The sequence below is a fragment of the Lissotriton vulgaris genome, chromosome 1_1 (assembly GCF_964263255.1).
Source record: "Lissotriton vulgaris chromosome 1_1, aLisVul1.2, whole genome shotgun sequence".
Classification (NCBI taxonomy): Eukaryota; Metazoa; Chordata; class Amphibia; order Caudata; family Salamandridae; genus Lissotriton; species Lissotriton vulgaris.
In genome coordinates, this window is record NC_141685.1 from 962,738,188 (window position 1) to 962,762,944 (window position 24,757).

Below are 24,757 nucleotides of genomic sequence, written 5' to 3' on the forward strand. Positions count from 1 at the left end.
CCTCATCTCAATGCATGGTGACCCCATGGTAAATGGCAGCCCTATTCAGCAAGTGCCCAAAACTAATATCTTCTGGGGCAGAAGGTTTTGATGGATAGGACTGTGGGTCAGGAATATCGGGCACATCTTGTGGGTTTGGGTACTCCCAATCTGGATCATCAATAGGGTGTGGAAAATGCTCATCTGCGTCTAATCCTCCCCCTATGCTATACTCATCATTTTGAGGGTTATGTGAAGAATGAGGAGGAGAGTGTTCAGGAGAATTTTGAGGTGAATTGTTAGGAGGAACAGGAGATGAAGGAGTAGGAAGTATAGGAGAAGAAGGGGTGCATAGGAGATGTGGCAGAGTACTTCTTGACAGGCACTGCAGATGTAGGTGCTGTGTCTAATTTCCTCTTCATGTGTGGTGTAGTGGATACAGCACCTGTTTTTGGGTCAATGTAGATCTTTTGTAGAGGATCAGGTTGCAAATGTTCTTCTGATTGCGGAACCATTGCCGGCGCCGATTTTATCGGTTCCGGGCGTGGTTGCTGCTTGTCTTTAGCCTTAGGAGTTGTTACTGTGTCCTTTGGCGTAGATTTCGGCACCGAAGGTGTTGCTTTCGGAGTCGTAGGCTGTTTCGAGGGCTTGAGCGCATCGGAATCAGGCCTTGTGGGTTTCGGTACCGAAGATGTTGGCTTCGGAGTGGAAGCTGGTCTCGTCGGCCTCGAGGCATCAGACGCTGGCTTCATAGTTTTGTCTTTAGAAGTCGATGGTTTCGGAGTCGGGACTTGTTTCGGTGCCGAGGGAGGTAGTGGGATCGGCACATGCGGCTTGCTCGGTAAGGAGCTACCGGAAGGCTTGAGTATTTTTTTCGGAGCAGGGTTCGATGGCGGGGCTGTCGAAGTGTTTTTTACGGTCACGACTGAGCCCCATAGGCGGAGTGTTGCCCTTTGCCTTCGATTTGGGTGGTGGGTACGGGGCCGGGGCAGTAGTACTCACGCGCTGACCCGATGGTATGGAGTCATCTGAATGGTATCGAGTCATCTGAGTGGTCTGCCTCTGATACGATTTGGAGATCGTTTGAATCTTCTTCGGGAACAAGCGGAACTTCTTCATCGAAGATATCCACCGGTTCCGGGGCCGATCTCTGCATGTCGTGTCGACAGGCCCTCCGATCTCGAATGGTTTTCTTGGATTGAAAGGACGCACAGGCTGTGCAGCTGGATTTGTCGTGTTCTGGCAATAAGCACAGGTTACACACCTCGTGATGGTCACTGTGTGGGAACTTTGCTCCACACTTGGGGCATCTTTTGAATGGCGTCCTTTCCATGAGGTGTAGGCCTCACAGTGTGGACAGGCCCAACGACCCGCGTCGACGACCGGAATCGAGCTGATGGAGTCGAGACTATGTCTGTCGAAATCGAAAGTAGTTGGTGAAGTTTGAATACGTTTTTTACGCGTCGAAGTACTTGAATAGTAGATTTCGAACCGGAGCGGAAAAGTTTCATCCGAACCCAGTGGCGGAAAAAAACTATCTAAGGATGGAGCCGATGCCCATGCGCACTTTCGTCCAAGGGAGGAGTCACCTATCTCGTGACTACAAAGACTTCTTCCAAGACGACAACAACATGCAATCATATGAGCGATCTAATACACAGTGTAAGATCTGCAGCTCATATGCCTCGAACAAGGTGGTTAGAGAGATGGTCTGATTCACAAGAAAATCTGACACCACCTTCGGGAGGAAAGAGGAACGAGTCCTCAACACAAACCTGTTGAGATGGAAATGTATAGGGTTGTTTAGAGCAGAGGGCCTGTATTTCGCTCACTCTGCGAGCTGACGTGATCGCTACCAAGAAAGCCGCCTTCCAAGAAAGATGTTGTAAGGTTGCTTTGTGTATGGGTTCAAAAGACGGACCCATCAATTTTGATAGCATTAGGTTTAGCTCCCAGGGTGGTAAAGGAGGCCAGACAGGAGTAGACCTACTTTAAACCCTGCAAAAAGTCCTTAAAGGGCTGTAACTGAAAGAAGGAAGGTTGAGAAGGTGAACGTCTATATGCAATTATAGCTGCTAAGTGCACCTTAATGCAAGGGAATTCAATCCTGCATTCGCAGAATAAAGCAGGTAAGGAAGGAAGACCTCTTCAAGTCCTTTGGTTGGGTTACAATTATTTTGCACACACCACATATAAAACCACTTCCACTTGCACGCATACGAATGCCTCGTGGACGTTTTTCTTGCTTCTTTCAAGATGGACATGCAGACCTGTGGTAGTCCTAGGTGGCCATACTGGAGGACCTCAGGGGCTATGCTGCCAAGTTCAGTGAGGGAAGGTAGGGGTGATGAATACTCCCGTTCATCTTGGACAGCAGGTCCGGTCTGCACAGCAGCTTCCTGTGAGGGCATTCAGATAGATGCAGAAGGTGCGGGTACCACCATTGTCTTGGCCTGTCCGGGGCAATCAGTATAATTCTCGCGTACGAATGAGACAGCTTGGTCACCACTTTCGGGCTTAGCGGCAGGGGTGGAAAGGCATACACAAATGCCCCTGACCAGTTTATCAAAAGGGCATTCCCTTTTTTATCCTGGTCGGTAAAACATTGAGGCGAAGTCTCGGCATTTTGATTTTCATCATCCACGAAGAGGTCGATGGTGGGACGCCCCATGACTGGAAGATGTCTTCGACGACCTTGTTATTGAGAACCCAGTCTTCTCTGTCCGGCTGAGGGCATCCGCTCTCACGTTCTGTTCTGCCGGCAGGTGGACTGCTGTGACTGACATTCTGCGCCAGGAGCCAATGCCAGAGGTTTTGAGCTTCCAGTGAAAGTGTGCGTGAGTGAATTCCCCCCCGTTTGTTCAGGTAGTACATGTTGATGGTATAGTCTGTCTGTACTAATATTGAACTTGCCTGAATAGAGGGGAGGAAAGCTTTGAGGGCTAGGTGAACTGTTCTCCGCTCTAGCATATTTATGTGGTAGGATCGCTCTTTTGGAGACCATAGACCTAGAGTCTGGAGAGTTCACATGTGGGCTCCCCAGCCATGCAGTGAGGCATCCGTGATCAGTGTTTGATCAGGCGGAGTTTGATGAAAAGGAACTCCGACTTGCATATTTACCATTTTCATCCACTATGGGATGGATGCTTGTGCTGCATTTGATAGGCTTATTTTGTCCTCCCATCGAGCTGTCTGTTGGTCCCACTTGTCCTCCAGATCCTGCTGAAGAGGACGCATTCATAGTCTGGCATCGGGAACCAGGAAGATGCATGATGCCATCGACCCTAACAGGGGGTTAATACGACGCAAAGGCAGTTTTCTGTTGTGCAGAACCAGCAGGCATTTCTGTATTATGGCATTTTCCTATCTCGGAGTCTAGCAGAGCCCCTAAGAAATGTATTCTCTGTGTTGGTTGTGTAGTCGATTTGACGAAATTCACATGCAGGACCAGCCGGTGACACAGATCGAGACAGTCCAGAAAATGACTCCTCAAACATTTAAAATCAGCTTTTGACCTAGTGCCACGTCATAAGTTATGGACCTCACTAAAGGAGGCTGGGATGTCGCCTGAAATCGTAGGTTTTATTAACAAACTGCATGAGGTGAATTACGCCCAGGTAAGGTGGGGACAGCAGGGCGAACTAACTGATCGTTTCCCGGTTAACAAGAGAGTGTGGCAAGGGTGTGTCCTTGCCCCTACCCTATTCTGCCTGTTCATAAACAAGGTAGTCAGTTATTACACTAATTTTCCAACCGATGCACAATCTCTAGCCAGTTCAATGTTTGCAGCACTTTAATCTCATCTAAAACTCAATCAGGTCTGCAATGTGCGCTAGACAGATTTAATGATTTTTGCAACGACCACGACCTAATAGTAAATGTTGACAAAACAAAGTTCATGGTGTTGCATAAACATAAATCTGTTAAAGGTAGAGTAGTATTGAACAAAGCACCTTTGGAACAAACTGATACCTGTACATACTTAGGTGTGACTATGGGTAGGAGGATGAACTGGTCACCACAGTTGGACGTTCTAGTTTTAAAGCATAACCAGTTAGCAGGTGCCCTATTAAAAGAAAACAGACTTTCAACTACTAAACCAGTGGGGCCAGCTATATCAATTTTTAATGGGAAAATCAGAGCTTCTACAATATATGGTGCCAAACTCTAGGGGTTTGAAAATGTATCACCCCTAGTTTGGGCACACAATAAGTTTCTGAGATCATTGACCGCCCTCCCACAATCCACCCCTATAAAAACTCTGCTATTAGATTTAGGCTGTACTTCTTTTGATGAGGTGGCGGAATTCAGACCCCTAGCTTACTGGAGGAGGCTATGGCCCACACCAGAATTGGTAACTTATGCACAGGCTCTAATGCACATTAGGAAGGCTGATTTGTCTTCAAAAATTAAATGGCTCCAGATGCTTAAGTGTAATTTGCATGACATGGGGCTTAGACATCTGTGGGATGACCCTATAGGGAATTCATTTCCCAGTAAAAATGATTACAAAGCACTTTATTGGGATATGATCTCTAAGCAGACCCGGTCAGTGGTGGACAGTAACACGCTCACAGATATCTTTATGGAACATAAGTTTGTAGTAGAAGCAGAGGCCTATTGGAATCGGATTACGAAAATTGGTGACAGGAAACTATATCACCAATTCAGAGTGGGCACCCTTCCGCTAAGATCGTTTATGGCAAACTGGAACAATGCTCCAGACACTAACTGTCCCCTGTGTTTATCACAGGAAGAGTTGATTAGTCATGTATTGTTTTTGTGTCCGGCCTACAGTAGTCCCAGTCACAAGTGGCTCAAGCCGCTTTGCTCCAACCTAGGTACGAGATCGGGTACAGTAGCATTGCGTATCTTGGCAACAAATACCCGACCCGACATTGTATAGCCATTGCGAAATTTCTTAGCTGGGCATGGGCACTGAGAAGGGAAAATCTCCCCCCTCCAGGAACTATTACATTAAAATAAGATTGGACAGCGGTTCCTCTCTTGTAGCTTTCTGATGAAATATACTTAGTTATTTTATGAAACATTCTTAGGGTCTTTCGATAATCTATCTTTTACATTATGTAAGTTTGTATGTTTTTACGGTGTTCATATCGTGTCTTTCATGATTGAAAAATGATCGAATAAAGACTGTTTGATTGATTGATTGACTCCTCACACTGTATGGGGAATGACCTTTCAACAGCCAGGACTCCAAGTACGGGTACAGGAAGATGCCCCTGCAAAGAAGTGCGGCTGCCACCAACACCATGCACTTCGTGAACACTTGCGGGGCTGACTTCAACCCGAAGGGCAGTACTTTTAACTGGTAATGAGAGGATTCCACCAGGAATCATATGTATTGTCTGTGATGCTGATTGATCGGGACGTGAAAGTATGCATCTTGCAGATCCAGCGAACACATCCAATCTCCCTGTCCGAGACGTGGATATATTTGATGGAGAGCCAACATGCGAAACTTCTCCTTTCTGATTGATTGGTTGAGTGTCTGCAGGTCCAGAATGGGTCTGTATTCTGCCTTTTGGACCTTTTTCTATACCAAGAAGTATCTTGAGTAAACCTCTTTCCCTCTTTGAGATACTGGCACCTTCTCAATGGCTGACTTTTTGAGAAGGGTGTCAACTTCTCTCTGCAAGAGCTTGAACTGGTTACACGAAGATGGAACTGGAGGGATTGAGAGGGGACAGTGTCGAAAACATAGAAAGTACCCATTCTGCAGCGTAGCTAGCAACCGTCGATCCTTTGTAATAGCACGCCACTCTTCAAGATGATTTGCGATACTTCCCCCCCACTGGAGTGGTGAACGGCCACGGGGGAAGTGAGTACTCATTGCTTTGTCTGCGTCTTGGCTAAGCGGTTACCTTGATGCTGATTTCCTCCTCCTCTGGAGGAACATCTGCCCCGATACGGAGACCTTTGCTAATCCTGATTTTTCTGCCAATGAGGGGTTTGGACCCTCTGTTGGGAGGATCCCCGATTGTAAGGTCGGAATCTCTTGCGGAATTCCTCCTTTTCAAGGCCCACTGCCTTCAGCGTGTCCAATTCTGTTTTCATCCGGGACATCTCTTCATCCGTGTGAGTACCGAACAGAGAAGAGCCGGAGAAAGGAAGATTTAGGATGCGTGACTGCGCTTCTGGATTGAGCGCTGTAAGTCAGAGCCAAGATGTTCTTCATGCACAAACCCCATGTGCATACGCATGAGCGGAAAGGGTAGCCCCATCCGCCGCAGCGCTGATAACCTGGTTAGACACTAGACTGCCCTCAAGATTTCCTCAAAATGTTGCGATCTTCCTGCGGCAACTTTTCAGTGAATCTCTGTAGCGAGTCTCACAGAGACCTGTTGTAGGGCCCAGGAGAGCCGATGCGTTGGAGGCCGAAGTGTCACAAAACTTCCTACCGCATGAATCCTGTGTTTTACTCTCCTTATCTGGTGGAACAGTAGAGGAGGATGTGACAGCATAGGTTTTCTTTGCCGCAACAATTAGGACAGAATCCGTGGGAGGATCAGCTCTAAGGAAGAGTGGATCGTCCTCTGGTGAACGGTACTTTGTTAAGATTCTCGCTGGAGCGGTATTAACACTCGCCGGTGTAAGAAAGATGTCCATCACTGGCTCTATGAGGCCTGGTACCAATGTGAACAGAGGTTTAGATGCTGCTCTTTGGTGTAGTCTCTCAAAAATCACAAAGGACTTTCTTTGACTAGTCGGCATAGGGATACCTAGCTTCGTCCCCTCTACCAAGAATGTCCTGAAAAGTGTAGACATCGTTCATCGGACAGACCCTCGACAGCGGACTGTTGGCCAAGTAGGCGAGTAGTCTCTATGGAACGTACAAGTGGAAGAAGAGGACAGAGTTGGGGATCTGTGAGCTCTTCTCCTGCTTCTTGATCTAGATCACCTTCTGTGCGTGTGCTCAGGGGTGCGGCTGCGAGCTCCGGCCCTTGAAAGAGAACATTCTCTATCCACCGCCTGTACTAGACGAGCTAACAGATCTGTTGAGAGGGCTCGAGTAATGCTGCTCCGCTGGGACAGAGGCATGGACCAGTGATGCAAAGGCCTGTTCCATCACGGTGACAGATGGATGGAAGGCGACCTGTTCCTCTCTCGCCCCTCTGTAGATTGTGCAGGGGGGGAGGGAGGGGGAGGGGGAGGAGTTCACCTCTTCATGTGCAGGCCTGGTTGGGGAATCTTGGTGTCCCCGGACGCTGGACTGCTGGACGTAGAGATCACCACCTCCGGAGATCTTGACGTTGATCCCCGGTGAGAACTGGGGGAACCTGTCCCAGACGTCGGTGACTGTGACGATGACAGGCTTACTGGAGGTGACGCTTCTTCGGAAGGGTGCCTAAATGCTGATCTGGAGCATCTGCTCACAGCCTGTCGTCTCAACGGAGAGGATTGCCTCGATGTTGACTTTCTCTCTTGTAAGGTGGACTTGACCTTGTAGCAGGACGTCGAACGTCTACCAGAAGCCGACGGAGTGTCATGTTTCAAAGTCCGTTGCCCCCTCGCAGAAGACTGGTGCCTAGACGTCGACCGGCATTGGGCTGCCGGCGATGGAGATCTGTCGGAACACCAAAGATCTCTGCACTGATCTCGGAGTTTTCTGTTTCGACGTCGATGATGGAGTGTGCAGAATTGACGTCGAAGAGCCTTGCCCTGACTTCGACTGAGACTTCTGCCTCAACGCCAAAGGAGGTGTCCTGTGCCTCAACGTCGAAGATCCTTGGACTGATCTAGAAGGAGACCTGTGCCTCGACGTCGATGAGGTGATGACTGAGTGATGTGCCTAGACATCGATCGCAGATGCGATGACTAAGTGATGTGCCTCGAATTTGTCGACAAATATCTTTCTCTCAACGCTGAGTTCCGCCTGGTTGATGCCAACAGAGGACTTGTTATCTTAGTCGACGATGATTTCACTGTCGATCGATGATGCGCCAGCATCACCGAAGTCTTCAACGCCGATTTGTTCGTCGTCGGCAGCTTTGACGTCGATCCCGACGGAGAACAGGTTGGGACTTTTCCTCTCGATGTCGACCGGGTTCTCTTCTTCTGCTGCCTCACAGGAGACCTACCTCTTTCAGAGAGGCCATTAAGTTGAATCCTCTCCCTGATGGTCCTTTTCGACAACTTCTTACAATGATGGCAATTGCTAGAAGAGTGAGACTCAGGGAGTGCGAGAATACACAATCTGATCTGGCCTTCTTGCCACAGGAAGGGCAAGGTTCAATAAAAGAAGGCATTTCTAAAGAAAATAAACCTTTTTTGGAATAAAAAAAAGGTGTCACTTGCACTCTAAGACAAAAAGGCGTAGAGTGAAAGCAGAAAAACTAGAATTTTATAAGATATTTTTGACAGAAAGTCAAAAAAGGAAGAGCTGAAAGTCCAGGGTCCTGACTGAAGGAGCCGGAAAGAACAACTGACCTGTAACCCCCCGAGGCATGATGGGAAGCTAGGGATCATGGCTGCCTTAAAGGCACAGTGCCAGTTTATTTCTATGTTGCTATGAGTTAGCTTGTCAGTTTTTCTATGATATGTTTCTACAATGCAGCCTGCGAGCTGTCAATGCTTTCAGTCCTTTTGCAGGATTGCACTAAGTGCTAAGCATTAAAACAGTGTTTCAAACATACTTTGCTGTTTGTTTTTTCCCTGTTTTTAATGTATTGTTTGTGATGTACAAGCTCTTAGTGTTTGGAAGGCTGCATTTAGGTTTTATTATATATGTATATATATGTGTGTATATATATATATATATATATATATATATATATATATATATATATATATATATATATATATCAAACTCTTCTTCACTAGGAAAGGAATTGGATCGCACAACAAAACCTTCTTGTGTTGCAATATTAACGTTTATTCCAGATTAAGCTCCCAAACGCTTCAAACACCAACGCGTTTCGATCTCCCACTGAGATCTTGTTCACGGTGTCGACCTTCACAAACTCCATAGGTTATAAAGCATATGTTTGTCATAATGCCCTCCCCCTTCCCTCCAGGCAAGGCATTCAGGTCATTGTGGTGCTTTTAACAAAAAGAGTGAGTATTTACAAAACGTGAATTATTTAACCTGGTTTGCATTAAAAACCAAAATGATATACTATTGTGAAACATTAATTGTAAAAATGTCAGTTTATGCTCTAATGTTGATTTCACATTAATTTAAACAAGATTTAGCTGACTTAGCTCAAAAGTAATTAGCAAGTTACATTTCCTTAATGCCTCCAGTGGCAAAAGAACGTATTCAGCTCTTAATAAAAATATAGTTTTCTTGTGTGCTTATAGCCATGTTTCTTGTTATCTATTTGAACTCCAAACACTTTAGTTATTAATTAGAAACATTACTTTGGCCTATTTATCACCAACTTGCTTTGATGAGTTACACATGTAAAGTGCTTTGTAATATCTCTCTTCTATTTATGTCCATGCATAAACTGATAGTGCACCCCAACTGAAAAATTAAAACTAAACATTGAAAAAACTGTTTACGAAGATGCAGCGATCTAGACCTGATAGATAATAATCTTCCAGGTTATTGTGAGTTCAATCCAGATGTATGTACATCTCCTCACTCTGGTTCAGACCAAACGGACTCATGGTTTCCCTGTTTTTAATGTATTGTTTGTGATGTACAAGCTCTTAGTGTTTGGAAGGCTGCATTTAGGTTTTATTATATATATATATATATATATATATATATATATATATATATATATATATATATATATATATATATATATATATATATATATATATATATATATATATATATATATATCCGACACGTTCAAACCCAGCGCAATCCTTCCTTAGGTATCAGACAAGGAATCACACAGGAGCCGTGGCCTCTATTCAAGTGCAGGTTTATTCCAGACACAACGTCCATATATATATATAGAGAGAGAGATGCTATTGGTTTACAACGCAGCCTGTAGGTTAACAAGATCTACTTTATTTGCAGTTTTTACTCTTCATGAGTGCTTTACTCATTAAAAATCAGAGTTCCAGTGCTACTTGACCTCTTGTGTTTTTATATATTGGCAAATACAGTCTATGCGTGTAATTACATTGTTTAGCCTCCTATTGGGAGCCGCATTGGTATGAGAAAAAATTATATATATATATATATATATATATATACACACACACACACACACACACACACATACTAGCAGCCTGCCCCGGCGTTGCCCGGGGCAGAAGGGGGCTGGGGGCAGCATTTCAGGCTTGCGTGCACTCCCACCCCGGCCCCCGCCCGCCACGACATTGTCTAATTGTCTAAGTCACGGACAATGTCGTGGCGGGAGGGGGCCGGGGCGGGAGTGCACGCAAGCCTGAAATGCTGCCCCCAGACCCTGAGCCTTACCGCAGTTGTTCCGCGCCAACCTCCCGCACCGGCTCCCTCCCGTCCTGTGTCCCAGAGCCTTACCTGAGCCGCCGCTCCTCCCCAAGCTCCTCACTTCACCGCCGCTCCTCCTCGCAAGCCTGAAATGCTGCCCCCAGACCCTGAGCCTTACCGCAGTTGTTCCGGGCCAACCTCCCGCACCGGCTCCCTTCCGTCCCGCGTCCCAGAGCCTTACCTGAGCCGCCGCTCCTCCCCGAGCTCCTCACTTCACCGGCGCTCCTCCTCGTCATCACGTACGTTGCGGCCAGCGCTACGTCGTTGCCGTCAGCGTCACGGCCAGCGCTACTTTCAGGGCACTACTTTTTTTTTAAATTATATATTTTTTTAAATTTTCTATAGCCTATGTCCATCTGCACACCCTGAGGATTACAACAATGTATTGGGTGTGTGAAATGGCGCTTTGGTTCCCGAGTTTACCTTGCCCAAAGGTTTGTGTTCTCTCTTTATATATATATATATATATATATATATATATATATATATATATATATATATATATATATATATATATATAATGTTTATATTATTTCCGGGGTCCCCGCACATGGGCGGGAATATTCAGTACTTATGACTATTGATGAGGATCCCCTGTAAGAGAATCTATGGTTATTTTTTACTTCTAGTATTTGTATTGGAATACTGCTGTGGTAACATTCACGGAGTCCTTGGTAGGAAGGGGGCTAGGAGATGACAATTTAAGCATGTGAATCTATGAATTATCCAGTGCTAGAGAAGACCAGCAAAAAGGGAAAAGAGGAACTCTGAGTGCTTTGCTGAAAGCCCAGAAATAATCCATGGTGTGGAAGGAGACAGGAAGCGCATTCCAATGTTGGGAGTCCAACGCTTCGATAGACCCATTACTTCTGTGAACCCTTCTAAAAAGAGGCCTCCATACAGGGAGGAGATGTCGGTCGTAAAGGGTGTGCAGGCACATGTGGCTCAATTAAGTATAAAAGAAATTTGGGGCACAACACTGATGGCCTGTTGTGTAAGGCATACCAATTTGTAACACACTCACTCCTTGATGGGGAGTTAATAAATGGCTCTGTGAGCCTCACAGATGTGCCAACTTTGAGGACACCCATAATCCGATGTACAGTTGTGTTCTGAATAGGCCGAAGTTTTTTTTCTCTGCTGGTTTTTGGTTAAACCATGATATACGGTGTTCACGTAGCCCAGTTCTCTGCTGCACTGGCTTCTCAGAAACACAATGGAATACAAGCCAAGCAAAGGTTATGCACTAAGGATGTGCCTCTGCCTAGTACACAGCCATTGCTGGACTTTTATTGCTGAAAATCTATCAAAAGATGATAATGTCAGACATGTTTCCTAAATATTTCCTAACTCGTCGAGCTGTAGAGGTGCATGGCTAGCCTCTAATGGTGGTTTCCTGCTTAAGAATGAACCATGGGAAGGAATCTCTGAAGCAGGAGATTGTGGCTGCATGCAATCAACCCTTCCTGTGATCTCTCAGAAAGAACCAAGGCAGGGGGTGGTGGGAGGGAAAATGCTGAGAGATGTCAAATAGGGTAGTCACGGGGTAGCAAGAATTTGCAGGGAAGGGTGGTGACTAATCAAGATGAACAAAAGTTACTTACTGTAAACTGTGGTTCTCCAGTATTAGTGTCTTTCATAGATTCACATGCTTGAATATTCCCCGTTGTCGAAGTGGGAGTCCCACGGTAAATAACATAGCAATGTAGCCATAACACAGGCCTATATACATAGAGAAAGCAAAAACCATAAGAGTTTTTCCTAGATAGACAACATATCACTTCTATGATATGTCTTAGTCATTATGTTTTGGTCCAAATTCCGGCCAATCAGGTGCCAGCACCCTCTTAGAATGATCTCCCCAGAGGCTCAGGCCCTCAGATTTTCCAGGCACCGAGTAATATAGAGCCGGTAGATAAAGAGAGCCTCTGAGAGGAGGAGGGTGGGTTACATGTGATTCTATGAAAGACACCAATACTGGAGAACCACAGTATACAGGTAAGTAACTTTTCTTCTTCTCTAGTATTGGGGTGTCTTTCATAGATTCACATGCTTGAATAAGAGTAGTGAGCAGTAGAATTAGAATAATACAAGGTACTGATCAATCATCTTGATAATAATAATATAATAATAACCACAATCATGCACAGTACCAAAGACTAAAGTACATAACAAAGAAAAAGAAAGTACCTTGTATATAGGAGGAGGGAAGCAACAGAGGCTCACCTTATTTAAAGAGATTTCGAAGTACTGCTTGTCCCACAGCTGAATCAGCGTTGTCCGCAGCATCTAGACAGTAGTGCTTCGTAAAGGTGTGCCTGCTGGGCCATGTTGCAGCTCTGCAAATGTGATAAAGCGGCAAACCAGCAAACAGCGCCCTAGAAGTGGAAACTTTTCTAGTAGAATGCGCTCTGACCGATGCAGGAAGTGGTTTTCCCTCTTGTTGATGGTAAAAGGTAATAGCAGAAGATATCCAGCGTGCAATTGTTTGGTGACTGGATGTCCTTTCCGAATCATCCCATAGGCCACAAAAAGCTGGTCAGACTTATGTATAGTTGTTGTCTTTTGAAGATAGAATTTTAGACACCTTTTAATAACCAAAGAATGAGGTGCTCTCTCTGCTGGTGTCTGAGGATTAGGGAAAAATGACTTTAAAAACAACTGGTTCATTGAGGTGGAAGTCAGACGGCACCTTAGGGATGAAAACTGGATTGGTGCATAGTAAGACTGAGTCCTTAGTAAACTGAAGAAAAGGCGGTTTAGTAGTAAACGCCTGAATGTCACTGACTCGACGTGAGGAAGTGAGAGCCAGAAGCAGAGAAGTCTTCCAGGTAATGTATTTAAGATCAGCTGTATGAATCGGCTCAAAAGGGTGTCTCATTAGTTGCGCCAAGACAATGTTTAAATGCCAAGGAGGAGGTGGTCTACGAATTGGTGGGAACATCCGGAAAAGACCTTTCAAAAATTGTTGGATGATTCTGGAAGAGGAAAGAGAGCTAGAGCCATCCTGAAGGAAACGTGAGATTGCTGGTAGAAAAACTTTTAAGGAGGCAAACAAGAGGCCTGATTGGGCCAATTCCAAAAAGAAAGGCAAAAGTTGCTCAGGAGTGGAATGTATAGGGTGCACTTGGACACCACTGCACCATAGACAGAATCTTTTCCATTTAAGTTTGTATGTTTTTACAGTTGAAGGTGCTCTTGCCTTTGCTAGGACCTCCCTAAAATCCTTAGGAATGTCTAAATTCTAAAATTTATAGTGCTCAGGTTCCAAGCCGCTAAGCATAGAGATGCTGGGTCGGGATGGCAAACATGGCCCTGATCCATGGTCCGGAGATTTGGAAAAGGGCGAAGGATGATCGGGTCGCACAGGGACAGAAGCAGGAGTTCCGTGAACCATATCTGTCTCGGCCATCTGGGAGCAATTAGAATAATGTGGCAGGGTTCTTTCCTCATTTTCCAAAGAACTCTGGGAACCAGAGGTATTGGTGGAAAAGCATAGGCATTTATTGTTGACCAATTCATCAAAAAGGCATTTCCGCATGACTCTGGTTGGGGAAGCCAACTTGCGTAGGACAGGCATTTGCGGTTCAGATGTGCTGCAAAAAGATCTAGATTCAGGTGACCCCATACCCGAAAAATGTGATCCAGAGTGGGTTGATGCAACTCCCATTCGTGATTCATTGTAGAAGACCTGCTCAGAGAATCCGCAAGATCGTTTGATGCTCCCGGAACATGCACTGCTGAAAGGGCGACCTGATGCTGAATAGCCCACTCCCAAATCTGTTGAGCCGGACGGGATAGTTGGATGGATCTTCTGCTCCCCTGCTTGTTTATGTAGTGCATGCACGTTGTGTTGTCCGTTCGAACCAACACCGATGCTCCCTGAATGATAGGACGGAAAGCCTTTAGTGCTAAATAGATGGCCAGTCACTCCAATTGATTGATGTGCCAGGTCTTTAGCTGAAAATTACACTTTCCTTTTACTCTTAATCCTTGAAGGTGGGTACCCCAGCCCTCTAGAGATGCGACTGTTGTGAGAGTGAAGCTCGGAGCGTCCACCAGGAATGAACGGCCTGACAAGACGTTCCTTTCGAGAGTCCACCACTTGAGACCTTCTTTCATTTGAGAGGTGATGTTGACTAGATCGTTGAAGGTTCCCGAAACGTAAGCCAATTTTTTGGTCCAACTCTTCCTGAATGGATCTCATCTTTAACCGGCAGTGAGGGACAAGAGGGATGCAAGAGGATAACATCCCTAGGAAGGATTTCAACTGTCGGACAGAAGCTGACCTTTTTAACAGGAGGGAGGATGCTAATTTGTGGAGACGCAAACGTCTTTCTTGCGACACAAAAACCTTTGCTTGCTTGGTGTCCAGAATGGCTCCCAAGAATATTCTGTTTGAGCAGGGAGAAATTTAGATGTTTCCATGTTGAATGTGAGGCCCAGGGACTGAAAGAGGGACTTGCAGATTTGAGTGTGTTCGTAAGTCTGCTTGAATGATCGTGCCTTTAGCAGACAGTCGTCTAGGTACGGAAAAATGTGTACTCCTTGCAGGCGAAGGTAAGCTGCCACCGGTGCGAGAACCTTTATGAACACACAGGGAGAAGAACGAAGCCCGAAAGGGAGAACTTTTAATTGAAAGTCTTTCTCGGCTACCCTGAATCTGAGAAATTTCCTGTGCCTTTGAAGAATGGGAAGATGAAAATAGGCATCTTGGAGATCTAATGTGGTCATATATTCTCCTTGGGCGAGTAACAGGAGTACTTCCTGAAGGGACAACATGCAAAACGTCTGTTTTTTGATGTATTTGTTTAGGGCACGCAGGTCTAGAATAGACGCCAACCTAACGATTTTTTCTGAATGAGGAAAAACCTTGAATAAAAACCCTGCCTCTTTGGAGTTTCGGTACCATTTCGATCGCACCTTTTCTTAATAGAACTGAGAGCTTGTTTAAAAGTTCCTTGAGATGCGCAGGAGGAGGACATCTTGGTGGAGAGTTGGGAGGAATCTTTAGGAATTCTAATGCATGCCCTTTTCGTACAATATCCAAGACCCACTGGTCTGTAGTTATTTGTGACCATTTTGAATAAAAGTGTGAGATTCGACCTCCAACCCGTGGACACCAGGATGGGGTGATAAAGGGTTGAAGATAAAAGTCATGTTTTCTTGGAGGAATCCTTTCCTCTGTACTGCCTGTATGATGAAGAGTGCTGCCTGTACGATTGTTGAGTCTGGGAGGAGTATCGTTGCTGACCTTGCTTATATTGATTGGACGAGCCTCGAAAAGAGGACGAGGAACCACAACTTCTGGCGCCTCCAAAAGTTTGCCTTTTAAATTGTAGAGTCCCAAGAGCACGAGCAGTGTCTGTGTCTTTTTTAGGTTTCGCCTGGCCGAAGGCTGCGCACTGCGCAGCTTTTCGGCGCAGGCGAAATCTTATGTTAGAACAGAGTGGGCTTGGGATTACGCCCTCTGTTCCATTGGCTAGCTCCATAAATGGAGGCTAGCCATTGGAACAGAGATCTGTCCGTCATGGCCGGACGCCCCCCTCCCGCTGTCCGTCTCGGTTTCCGCCCTCCTCCCGCTGATTAAGTCGGCCGTTGTATTCTTTCCCTGCCGTGGTCTTTTTCCCGCCCCCCTCCCGCTGTCCGTGTTTGTTCCCGCCCTCCTCCCGCTGATTAGGTCGGCCGCTGTGCTGTTGTATTCTTTTCCCCACCCCCCTCCCGCTGTCCGTCTTTCTTCCCGCCCCCCTCCAGCTAAATAAATCATTCAGTGGTGATAGTAAGTTTGCAATCTTGCGGAACTGCGAGCTAAAGGAATTAATATGACAACGAGGTACTGATGAAAAGCATGGTCAGATTCAGGTTATGCTTCCTCAAGAAATTCAGCTGAGAAGCAAAACATTACTTCACTTTCTCGTACTGTATGTGTTTATTGTTTTTCTTTTATTTGAAAAACTGAGACCGCGGGACACTGCTTCAATTCCTCTGTGTCCCTTTATTCATATACAAGCTCTAGCTGAACCACAGCCATATATCTACCCCCCCACACTATAGTTTCAATCTTCAGATTATGGGGTGTGAAAAGAGGTGAAGTCAGCTGTATTGGGCGCCATGTTTTTCTTTATTTGGAATTGGCTTTTGCAGGAGTCGGCTGGAGCGCCGGAGGAAGTCCAGGTGAGTGCTTGCTGTTTAGAGCTCTGCCCTGCCGATCCTACACCCACCCGAGCTCTGCCCTGCCGATCCTACACCCACCCCGAGCTCTGCCCTGCCGATCCTACAACCACCCCGAGCTCTGCCCTGCCGATCCTACACCCATCGCTGAGTTCTGTTCACTAATGAGCCATCGCTAAGTTATATTAGAGGCAGACTGTACTAGTGAGAACAGCCTCGCTGCACTGCTCAACCACTTGAGTTAACAAAGCACGTTCTAGACCCACTGACTCACCCAGAGCCCCAAACTACCCGATAATCCCTGCACGGATGAATCTTCGGCGTTCGCTGGAGCATTTCGGAAGTACCAAGCCCAGCTGCACGGTGAGCCCCAGATAACATGAAACGTCCACCGCTCAAAGTAGAGCCGTGCTGCACTAGTGCATACCCGAGTGAGACAGGTGACACTTTACTAGTGATCACTGTAGTGAGACACCCGGCCACTACAAACATCAGACCTACTCAGCTACACCGATCGGCCACCAGCCGAGGCACAGTAATGCTGCAATAGCGCACCAGCAATTACCTTAAGGCACTGCGCTACCGAGCACCGGCTGACTTGGGCGCCCGCAACTCTAATTTGCCCCAGATAAACGCGCAGTTTCAGCATTACTGTGCTGTTGTATTCTTTTTCCCATCCCCTCCCACTGTCCGTCTTTCTTCCCGCCCCCCTCCCGCTAAATAAATCATTCAGTGGTGATAGTAAGTTTGCAATCTTGCGGAACTGCAAGCTATTTTTTCCGGTGATGGCGCCTCCCCCTCCCGCTGTCCGTCTCAGTTTCCGCCCTCCACCCGCTCATTAAGTCGCCCGTTGTATTCTTTCCCTGCCGTTGTCTTTTTCCCGCCCCCCCTTCCGCTGTCCGTGTTTGTTCCCACCCTTCTCCCGCTGATTAGGTCGGCCGCTGTGCTGTTGTATTCTTTTTCCCACCCCCCTCCCGCTGTCCGTCTTTCTTCCCGCCCCCCTCCCGCTAAAAAAATCATTCAGTGGTCATAGTAAGTTTGCAATCTTGCGGAACTGCGAGCTAAAGGAATTAATATGACAACAAGGTACTGATGAAAAGCATGGTCAGATTCAGGTTACGCTTCCTCAAAAATTCAGCTGAGAAGCAAAACATTACTTCACTTTCTCGTACTGTATGTGATTATTGTTTTTCTTTCATTTGAAAAACGGAGAGGGTGGGACACTGCTTCAATTCCTCTGTGTCCCTTTATTCATATACAAGCTCTAGCTGAACCACAGCCATATATCTGCCCCCCCCCACACTATAGTTTCAATCTTCAGATTATGGGGTGTGAAAAGTGGTGAAGTCAGCTGTATTGTCACATATGTCACTTGGACACTGGCGATCAATATGACACCACAGATGCACTGTGTAAATGCTGTTGCAGTCTCTTGTACGCCAGACATTGAGGAAATGATGTTATAGCTGGGACTTCGGACTTGTTCCTGAGGCAGGCCATCACAACAGTAAGGATAGGAGGTGACTCCACAACAGCCAGTGGTGCAGGCAAAGCGTCCCAAACAACATAATTAAGAGGCACCACAACAGTCACAGCAGACGGTAGGACACCAAGGGGCGTCAGAGCAATCACAGGAACAGGATTTGACTGTCGCAGTGGCACAAAATTTCGCAGCGTTCACCCAGACTAGAAACGACTTTACAGTTGTTAGTGTGCAGGCTGTAGTCAGTCAGAAGATTAATGCGACCACAGTCGGTCAGTTTAGCAAAAGGCATGTGATAGCACGCTACGGGGCAGGGGATGGTGCGACACACCGTGAGCATACATACCAACCCTCGCCATTGAGGCCTTACCTAACGCCACCTGACAGCAGATTGTAAACATTCAGTCAGCAACCCCCGTGCCAAGCCAGGGAGAAAACTACAGTGATGGACAGGCTAAGGGGCGGTACGAGGAAAGGCTCACAACCTTACAAGCCCTGCGATTGGTTACAAGAACAACCCACCCGGAAAAGACTTCCCGTGTGTGCGTGGCTCTGTCTGTGTGTGTGTGTGTGTGTGTGTGTCTGTCTGTGTGTGTGTGGCTGTGTGTGTGTGTGTGTGTGTGTGTCTGTGTGTCTCTGTGTGTGTGTGTCTCTGTGTGTGTGTGTGTCTCTCTGTGTGGCTGTGTGTGCGAGGCTCTGTCTGTGCGTGGCTCTGTCTCTGCCTGTGCGTGGCTTTGTCTGCGTGTGTGTGTGTGGCTCTGTCTGTGTGTGTGTGTGTGTGTGTGGCTCTGTCTGTGTGTGAGTGTGTGTGTGGCTCTGTCTGTGTGTGAGTGTGTGTGTGGCTCTGTCTGTGTGTGTGTGTGTGTGTGTGTGTGTGTGTGTGCGTGGCTCTGTGTGTGTGTGCGTGCGTGGCTCTGTGTGTGTGTGCGTGGCTCTGTGTGTGTGTGCGTGGCTCTGTGTGTGTGCGTGGCTCTGTGTGTGTGTGCGTGGCTCTGTGTGTGTGTGCGTGGCTCTGTGTGTGTGTGCGTGGCTCTGTCTGTGTGTGTCCATGGCTCTGTGTGTGTGTGCGTAGCTCTGTGTGTGTGTGGCTCTGTCTGTGTGTGTCCGTGGCTCTGTCTGTGTGTGTCCGTTGCTCTGTGTGTGTGTGCGTGGCTCTGTCTGTGTGTTTGTGTGTGTGGCTCTGTGTGTGTGTGTCTCTGTCTGTGTGTGTGTGCGCGGCTGTGTGTGTGTGTGTGTGTGTGTGTGTGCGCGCGGCTCTGTCTGTGTGTGTGCGCGGCTGTGTGTGTGTGTGTGCGCGGCTGTGTGTGTGTGTGTGTGCGCGGCTGTGTGTGTGTGTGCGGCTCTGTGTGTGTGTGTGCGGCTCTGTGTGTGTGTGTGCGTGCGTGGCTCTGTCTGTGTGTGCGTGGCTCTGTCCGTGTGTGCGTGGCTCTGTCCGTGTGTGCGTGGCTCTGTCCGTGTGTGCGTGGCTCTGTCCTTGTGTGCGTGGCTCTGTCCGTGTGTGCGTGGCTGTGTGTGTGCGTGGCTCTGTCTGTGTGTGTGTGTGCGCGGCTGTGTGTGTGTGTGCGCAGCTCTGTGTGTGTGTGTGCGCGGCTCTGTCTGTGTGTGTGTGTGTGTGTGTGTGCGCGTCTCTGTGTGTGTGCGCGGCTCTGTGTGTGTGCGCGGCTCTGTGTGTGTGCGCTGCTCTGTGTGTGTGTGTGTGTGCGCAGCTCTGCCTGTGTGTGTGGGTGGCTTTGTGTGTGTGACTGTGTGTGGGTGCTAATGCAATAGGTCTTGCATATGCAATCGATTAAGCTATTGGCAATGTAAATGACAATGCCATTTATTTATGATTAAAAAAAAAAATAAGAAGCAATGCCAGTAGCTCTACCTTTAATAATGCCAAGACCATTGCATTGTAAATGCTTGTTTTCCTTGCCTTCCCGCCCCCCTCCCGCTGTCCGTGTGCCTGCCCGCCCCCCTTCCGCTGTCAGTGTGCCTGCTCGCCCCCCTCCCGCTGTCCCTGTGCCTGCCCGCCCTCCTTGCCGTTTCCTCCCCCCTCCCGCTGTCCGTGTGCCTGCCCGCCCCCCTTCCGCTGTCAGTGTGCCTGCTGGCCCCCCTCCCGCTGTCCGTGTGCCTGCCCGCCCCCCTTCCGCTGTCAGTGTGCCTGCTCGCCCCCCTCCAGCTGTCCGTGTGCCTGCCCGCCCCCCTCCCGCTGTCCATGTGCCTGCCCGCCCCCTCCCGCTGTCCATGTGCCTTTCCCGCCCCCCCTCCCACTTTGTGCATTTTGCATAAGGTACTGCAGTGCATTTTGTATCTTGTGATGCCGGAAGTTGAGTGTATGTTATGCCTTGTGAAGTGGGTGACTGCTGTGTATCTGTGTGCCTTGTAAGACAGGCATTGTGAGACTTCAACCTTCATTGAGGTTGGCAATGTAAATAACAATGCGATTTATTTATAAGTAAAAAAAAAAAAAGTCATGAGCAATGCCAATAGCTCTAACTTTTCCAAAGGCGAAACCATTGCATTGTAAATGCTTGTTTATTGTTTGGAGGGCATCATCTATATGTTGACCAAACAAAGATTCCCAGTCATAAGGCATATCTAATATCTTTGCTTGAACTTACTGAGGGAAAGATGTCGCTTTGAGCCAGCCCTGCCTTCTGAGAACTGCAGCACCAGCCATAAGGCGGAAACCAGTAAAAGAGATATCGATGCAACAGTCAATCATCTCAGAAGAAATATTTTCTCCCTCATGCAGGATCTTTAATGCCTCTGGTTTTGAAGACTCCGGTATCAATTGCACTAGAGCAGAAATGTCCGACCACATTTGTCGATCGTACCTGGCAAGTATGGCCATTGAATTGGCTGCACGGACTGTTGTTGCAGCCATTGTTGAGAATTTTTTGCATATGGCATCGAGACGTCTACCTTCACGGTCAGGTGGTGAAGATATTGGAGACGAAGGGTTTCTTGATCGCCGTTGTGCCGCCTGAGTAACTATGGAATCAGGCTTTGTTTGAGAAATCAAACATGCAGCTGTATTTGTTGGAGCCTTATACTTCTTGTCCAGTCTCGGTAAAACGGCTGGAATAGAATTAGGATTTTGCATAATTTTGAATCCTTCAATGATTGGAATAGAGCGAACTTGCTTTTGGGGCTGCTCTTTAAAATCATATAAGAAGCACTCTTCTTCAGTTACTGTCATGGGAAGTTGAAATCTTTTACTGCTCTTTCCATGAGCGCATGAAAAGTGCCTATGTCAACTGGTGGGGAATCTACAGGAGCTGGAGGAGGGGATGGCGTTTGAATTTGATAGTTGTCCCATTCTGAAAGTATGGATCATCCAGCTCCACTTCCTCCTGCCCACTGTCATCATCATTATTGTCATCATCGTTATGTTCAATTACCACTTTAGGGGTCTGCTGTTGTGACCTTGTCACAGAATCCGAAGGTAACACTACTGGGTCCTTAGCGACTTGACTAGGTGGTTGAGGTGCTGGAGAGGCTTGTACCGATCTTGGAAACCGGCGATTATAGTCATCTAGCATACATTGTAGATTGGAGTCAGGGGAATTTGTGTCATGAGAGGTTCAGGCTGTGTCCCACAAGTAGAGTAATCTTCGTTTTCTTCCTCTTCTTCCTTCTCTAGGTCCTCTTCATCTGAGTCATGACATTTTATCAGTAATTCGGAAGAACTTCGAGCCGCTCTGAATCGCTCGTCATCATCAGAATCTTCATCATCTGAAGAAAATAATACTGCTGGAGGTTGAGAAGATGTTTGAATCGGCAGTAAATCTTCTAAAGAAGAATGGCGCAGTTGAAGCAGAGAACTTGATGACTTCAGGGGAACTAAAGCCACCACCGACGCAGCCACCGCCGACGGAGCCGAGGCCGCCGTCGACGAGGCCGCCGTCGATGAGGCCGCCGACGAAGCTCCGACAAGGCCACCACCGTCGTCGAAGCCATCGCCGACGAGGTCGCCGTTGATGACTAGGTAAGCGTCGACGAAGCCTTTTTTCTTCTGCTTGGATGGTATCGTTGACGATGTCAAAGGTATCGTCGACGAGATAGGTCTCACCTTTACTGATACCACCGTCAACGGCGTACATACAGACGACAGGATCATAGCCGTCCTCATAGATGATGATGTCATCGATGTAAACTCGACGACGGCCGCTCTCGTCGGCGGGGGAAGAGATAATGGAATCATCGACCAGGATAGCAGTTTCTGAGGTAAAAAGTGCGTAGATGGAGTGTTAGACGCCCGAGAGTCAGATCTTGAGGGCGTAACAAGAGTAGTAAGACGCAGAGAGGGAGAACTCACCCCTCGAAGTAGAAGGATGGTCTTTGTGATGTTTCTTCACCACTTTAAGCTTAGGAGATGTCTTCTGATGTTCCCTGCTTCTCTTCAGAGATGAAGTTTTGATGGAAGACACACTCTCCACATTAGAGACAGGGTTCTCTGAAGTCTTCAACTTCTGTAGCCACAGAAGGAGACGGCCTTCTCTATCTTTCAAGGTCTTCTGTGAGAAGGTCCTATATATCTGGCAATCCTTGACTTGATGTTCTTGATACAGAAAATAAATACATTTTTATGAGGGTCTTCAATATGAAGTCTCTGCTTTCCACAGCTACCACAAGGCCTGAAATAGGACTTCTTGGCGGTAGACATTTCAAAACGAGGTTCCTGAGAGATTTGAGAAGAAAGAAACTGAGCAGAGCTCAGGGAGACTCCCTTCACACGACATGCGGTAGAAAATCTGAGGGCCTGAGCCTCTGGGGAGAACATTCTAAGAAGGTGCTGTCGCCTGATTGGCCGGAATTTGGACCGTAACATAATGACTAAGACATATCATATAAGTGATATGTTGTCTATCTAGGAAAAACTCTATGGTTTTTGCTTTCTCTATGCAGGCCTGTGTTATGGCTATATTGCTATGTTATTTACCGTGGGACTCCCACTTCGACGACGGGGAATATTCAAGCAAGTGAATCTATGAAAACACCTGAATACTGGAGATCAGACAACTTTGTTGACAAGGGATCTTACGAAGTAGAGAAGGAAAAGGCTACAAAAGAGGCAGCAGTACACCTATTGCCATGAAACGCCCATAAGGGGTGATGCAATGGTTATCTATGGTCCCATGACTACACCCCAGCTCTGCTTTTTTTTATTATAAGTTATTTTGTGAAGCTTGCTAAATTAAAAAAAAATCCATGAAACTGTACTATTTGACTATGCCCTTTCACAAACCTTCAACATCAATCTTTTTCCTTCAGTAGATGCAACTCCACAAAAGAAAATACCATTTTAAAACGAAGAAAAGAAGGAGAACACCTTTCTGACTGACAACTATGCAGAATGCTGTGAAAGGTAGCCATCCAGTGTCTCCGGATTTGTAGGGCGCTTGGTTGGGGGCGGCAAGGAGAGAAGGACTTACTTTATAATAGCATCTGCCAGAAAAAAAAGAAGTAGCTAAAGAATCACATCAGAAAAATAATTCATTGGAGGAAAAAACAAAAAAAAAGGGCAATGCAGCTCAGAGTTCAGCGATTATACTCTAAGTGGATGATCAACTCAGGGACCAACTGCCATGGTTCTGCTTTTTTTTTTTTTAAATGGGAAAAATATCATCATAGAATTAATGACATGTATAACTATCACATACTGAATATGTAATCAAGAGTGTATTTGTTCGACTAGCTCTATGTATCAATATGCTTGACCCTCTTACAAATGGGAAATGTACCACTTGAAATCATTTTGTATTTTATTTTCATTGTTAAAATGCTTAATAAAAATTATTTGAAATAAAAAAAAATGGGAAAATGGCAAGGATTCATTTGCTTAGTGTTACTTCTCCAGAACCTTTCCCCTTATTTGTTTTGCAAAACATAAGTATAAAAAAATATATACTGATTACAATACAAATTTAAAAACATTTACTTCTTAATCAACATCAAAGTGTACTGCTGCAAGTATGTTTGTTGATTTAATGTTAATGATCTTAATAACGATACACATGATGGATAATGTTGCATGTAAGTAACTACACATCATACATCAATTATCTAAAAATGGTTACCTGAATGTGGTTAGCACCCACTGGACTGGATACTCCAAATGCTTTGTGCAGAATGCAATGATCATTAAGGTAAGTGCAACATGTCGGACCTGTATGCCCAAGAACATCATCAGCATGCCGATTAGCTGCAGTGTCCAGCTGAGAAGGTTGATGCTGCGCTCATTCTCTAGTGGACCATACTTATAGCAGATGGCAAAGCTGATGAACCCAACCAAGATCATGTAACCTGACAAAGAAGCAGAGGGGATAATCTAAGGAACAGTGTTCATGTAAAAACAATGTATTTTAAGTAATACAGATGAACTACTTTACATTAAATAATACATGAAAGGAGCTCAAGAGGTAGCAGAATGAGATTTAAAGGGTTGGTGGTCATGTAAACAAACCACCCCGATATAGGCGCCAGCTCTGGACACTTGAAAAAACACAAGACTTATTAACTTGTCTAACCACTAAAAACACACACTTTCACGTTTTGGAAAGGGGAATTCCTGCCAGGACAATTTAACAAAAAATAAAAAAAACACACTCATGGGTGATTCTACCAATACAAAAAAGAACCACCCTTCTCAACGTGGAATAGTTACTTACCTATATACATAGTTTACCATTATAGGTATC

At 46.4% G+C, this 24,757-nt stretch overlaps 1 protein-coding gene across 1 annotated transcript in view; it reads right to left on the reverse strand.

Moving 5' to 3' along the window:
- NEMP1 (nuclear envelope integral membrane protein 1) overlaps window positions 1-24,757 on the reverse strand; it is a 613,931-nt gene that overhangs the window by 93,929 nt on the left and 495,245 nt on the right. Inside the window, exon 7 of the mRNA XM_086959963.1 lies at window positions 24,137-24,362. Within this exon, the coding sequence (XP_086816089.1) occupies window positions 24,137-24,362 (226 nt within the window). The remainder of the gene's footprint in view (window positions 1-24,136; window positions 24,363-24,757) is intronic.